Source organism: Papaver somniferum, chromosome 7 (assembly GCF_003573695.1).
Source record: "Papaver somniferum cultivar HN1 chromosome 7, ASM357369v1, whole genome shotgun sequence".
Lineage (NCBI taxonomy): Eukaryota > Viridiplantae > Streptophyta > Magnoliopsida > Ranunculales > Papaveraceae > Papaver > Papaver somniferum.
The window spans coordinates 114,468,446-114,472,277 of NC_039364.1; the positions used below are offsets into that span (position 1 = coordinate 114,468,446).

The following is a 3,832-nucleotide window of genomic DNA, read 5'->3' on the forward strand; positions in this document are numbered from 1 at the left end:
TTGATTAAAATGCTCCTGTAAGTACTGTTATTCACTCACTCAATGGAGATTGTGAACAGCCATGATTGCCATCCCGCTCAAGCATTTCGTGATTGCAGGGAGTGGGCGGTTTATATACCCATGAATCCCATCATTGCAGTAACCTCTTCCAATTGTATGAAGACTCTGAACGTAATGCTTGCAACTTGCAAACCACCAAACCAAAACTTAAATTAGTCTGATTGAGTCAATAATTGTTAGTGGACGCCCAGAGTCTATCCATTCGCTGCAACTGTGCGCCTAGAGGTGTTTGTGCCCACCCAAAGACTTTTAACTTGCAAGCTAAAGCGAGCGTGTTGAGGTGCATAGTTGTACGAGGTACCTTTCATACTACTGTGGCAGAAAAACAGGTACTATCAAGTATCTCATGTATGTGTATGATCACAGTTGTTCAAGTTGTACATGCTAATCCTTATTATTACGAAAATAACACCCAGAATGGCAGATTTTCCATCAAGAGGAGTAGGATTCCATCTCATTGAGCCTTTCTAAAGGTTTCCGTGACATTTGAGGTCAAAGCTCCAGTCACGTCCCTCGCCATATCCAGACAAGCATCATGCTAATATACCGTTCGGTTCATGGTTGCACTGATTAATTGAGATATGGATAGAGCTGGCAAACGGGTGGGGCGGGGCTGGCTTGTTACGGGTTACACGGGTTCGGGTTAACACGGGTCAAAACCCGCGGGTCGATATTCTTCACGGGTGGTCATTTCTTCAACCCGCGCCCGTAGCGGGTTAAGCTTGCGGGTTTACGGGTTAACCCGTTTACATTGCAATTTAATCAATAACTCCATAAGTTGAACCACAACTACACTGCATCTTCATCAAAACCATACATACGAAATCATGTCGAATCATTGTTGTTCAGTTCATCAAATGTTTCACTCAAGTAATATTATATAATCAAAATGAACTAACTACTAGTTAAATTAACATTCAATTGCATCTCAATTCAGCATCACCAGCTAAACAACTTCATCTCCATCATATACCCCATCACCAGTTCACTCTATAACTGCTCAAACCATCACTTCAATTCAAAATTAAACTCCACATCCCATGTATCTCAAGTCTCAACATGACCTGAACTGCAACCACTTCCAATTTTCTTCCCCACAGACCCAATTCCAAATCAACTAACCCTAAATAGGATGAACCCTAATTTCTTACTCAATTCCTACATAAACTGAATTTAACCGCAAAGCATCTAACTATTCTTCAATTGAGAACAAACCCAAAACTAATTACTCAATTATCAATCAAAAAACACAAGAAATATACATTAGACAGAAACCCTAATTTACCTTTTCAAAGACTCGTCAATGAATCAACTTCAAAGCTTCAATTAACATCTACCCATGATTCTTCATCTATCAATAGATCCATAGTTCATCTTCTAAGTCTTCAGAACATCAATCAACTTTATAAACCCCAATTCAACTACAACAACATTAATCCCTTCATCTCCCGAGTTCAATCAACTTCAGTTCTAACTTCATCATCTTATATTCATCATACTAAACACGTTCTTATGAATTTCTTACACGAAAATTAACTCAATTTTTTGAATTGAGATCGGCAGAAAGAAAAAGAAGAACTTGAGACCAGAAGAAAAAGAAGGCGAAAGAAGAAGAGAGAATAAGAATGAATTACTCTCGACTTTTGGGAGATATGGAATATGGATATGGGCAGACAGGTTCACGGGTTGTACCCGCAGGTTCACGGGCCGGGACGGATTAACCTGTTTTCTCACAAGCCAGCATTTCTACAACCCTAACCCGGCTTGTTTAGCCACCAGCCGAGCCGGGTGCTGATTTTTTACGGTCCGCACCGGGTAAATCCGCGGGTTTTGACTTGTTTGCCAGCTAGTATGCAATTATGAACTCTCATATGATACTACCAAATCAAGAAATGATCAAAAGATCCCAAACACAAAGAAAAATGGCAAATTTAAATGAATTTCCTTTTATCAAAATTTTGCTTTCGATTTACAGTAAGTAATCTTTGAGAATTCTCTTTAATAAACCTAACAAAAATTCGAACCCTACTCGTTAAAAAGGCATTATATGTGTAGTTTTAGTATCATAACTGGACAAACAAGATTTAGAGCTCACACAAAATATTTTTAGCAAATCACCACACATTTGCCTAATCGACGCTGAACAATTACTCTGCATCAGCAACAGTATTTTGGATGGCCCATTTATGCTCTTCATTACTGATTCTTGTGCTTTTGAATCTCTATACAAATAACAAACACTCCATAAAATGACCACAGCATGATCTGTTGCCGCATTTGATACTTTAAACATCTTCTGGAAAATCGATTTCACGATGAACGGATCGTCACAGATAGCCGTTCTTCCTTCGGTAACGGCGGATATCATTTCTAACAATTTCAATACTTTTTCTATCACGGCAACTCTAGACTCTGAATTCATCAATAGTGTCCCTAGTTTCTGAACTGATCCTTTGTTTCTGATGATCCGTAGTCTGATTCTTCTGGACATTGATAGTGAAATTAAACATGACAACCCAGTTTCGATCGCGGTTGAAGAAGAAGAAGAATCTGAGCCTTCAGTAGTGATTAAACGCAATAACTCGAATAATATGCCGTCCTTTTCACCGATCAAAAGCTTTGATTCTGGTTCTTGAAAAGCAAGAATTTCTAATAAACTCGCCGACTTAATCTTTGATTCTAAGTTTCCTTTTCTTAAAACCAAAGCAATCGAAGATAATAGATCCTGATTTCTAACCATAGATCTAATCGATTCTGAATAATCATTGTCTTCTTTCAAAACCAGATCCAAAATTATAATCGTCTCTTCCATAATTCTAATCTCTAAATCAGAATCATCAACAACATCACCATTATTACTAAGAACACCAACAAGAACATCAAGAAATCCATCGATATTTACCAGAAACTTACGATTCTCGGAAGAATCTTGAGCAAAATCATGGAGATTACGCAAGCAACCAACACAATTCTCATCTCTTTTCTCGATATTCTTAATCAAATTCTGAATTTGTCTGTGGGAAAGCAGAGGAGGAGCCGAAACCGGAGTTGGTGATGAATGATCTTGTATTGAATCGGACCAAGTACGAATCAAACGAGTAAGTGTATGATTAGGTATGAAATCTTGACTGTGTAAAACTTGCATAGTAGCTGGACATGTATTATTACCATTATCTAACCATTTCTGTATACTTGATCTATCATATGTGACGCCTGTACATAGACTCACCGGTGATTTCATTACATCTAATGAGATTGGGCATTTGAAATAGTTTGGTATCGTGATGAACATCTCATTCCTCACCATCTTTGCTAGTAGAGAGAAAAATGAGAAATGTGGATTTTGATTTGAACAAGTTTTTCAAGGAAAAGAATAAAGGGGGAGTCAAAGAAAAGAAAAAGATGGCGTAAGAGAGAGGGATTATTTATTTTTTCTTTTGGAAGAAGAATTTGGTATTATTAAAATTTGGTCAATGTGGGAGCACTATCAGACATATCACATATTCTTCAAAGTGTGTTCAACTTTTTAGAAAAGAAAGGGGACGAAAGGTTCAAACGTGGAATAGTGGGGGCACCGAGCGAGCGACCGTTGAATTTCTTCTTCCTTCTTCGGTTGGTAAAATTAATTATTTTTAGTTTTGTTCATTTTTCGTTCTTTCTTCTTAGGTAGCAAGACTAGAAGTACGGCGGTGGTGACGGTGAAAGATGTTTTGAATTTAAACTGCTGCTACTAGAAGCTTGCTTTCGGCTCAGCGGATAGTGCGTTAGGTTT

The 3,832-nt window shown here is 37.9% G+C and overlaps 1 protein-coding gene across 1 annotated transcript; it reads right to left on the reverse strand.

Moving 5' to 3' along the window:
• Positions 1-1,983: 1,983 nt before the first annotated feature.
• LOC113298192 (U-box domain-containing protein 28-like) lies at positions 1,984-3,493 on the reverse strand. The gene has a single exon (XM_026546882.1). The coding sequence runs from the start codon at positions 3,365-3,367 to the stop codon at positions 2,093-2,095; it is 1,275 nt and encodes a 424-aa protein (XP_026402667.1). The 5' UTR covers positions 3,368-3,493; the 3' UTR covers positions 1,984-2,092.
• Positions 3,494-3,832: the final 339 nt, after the last annotated feature.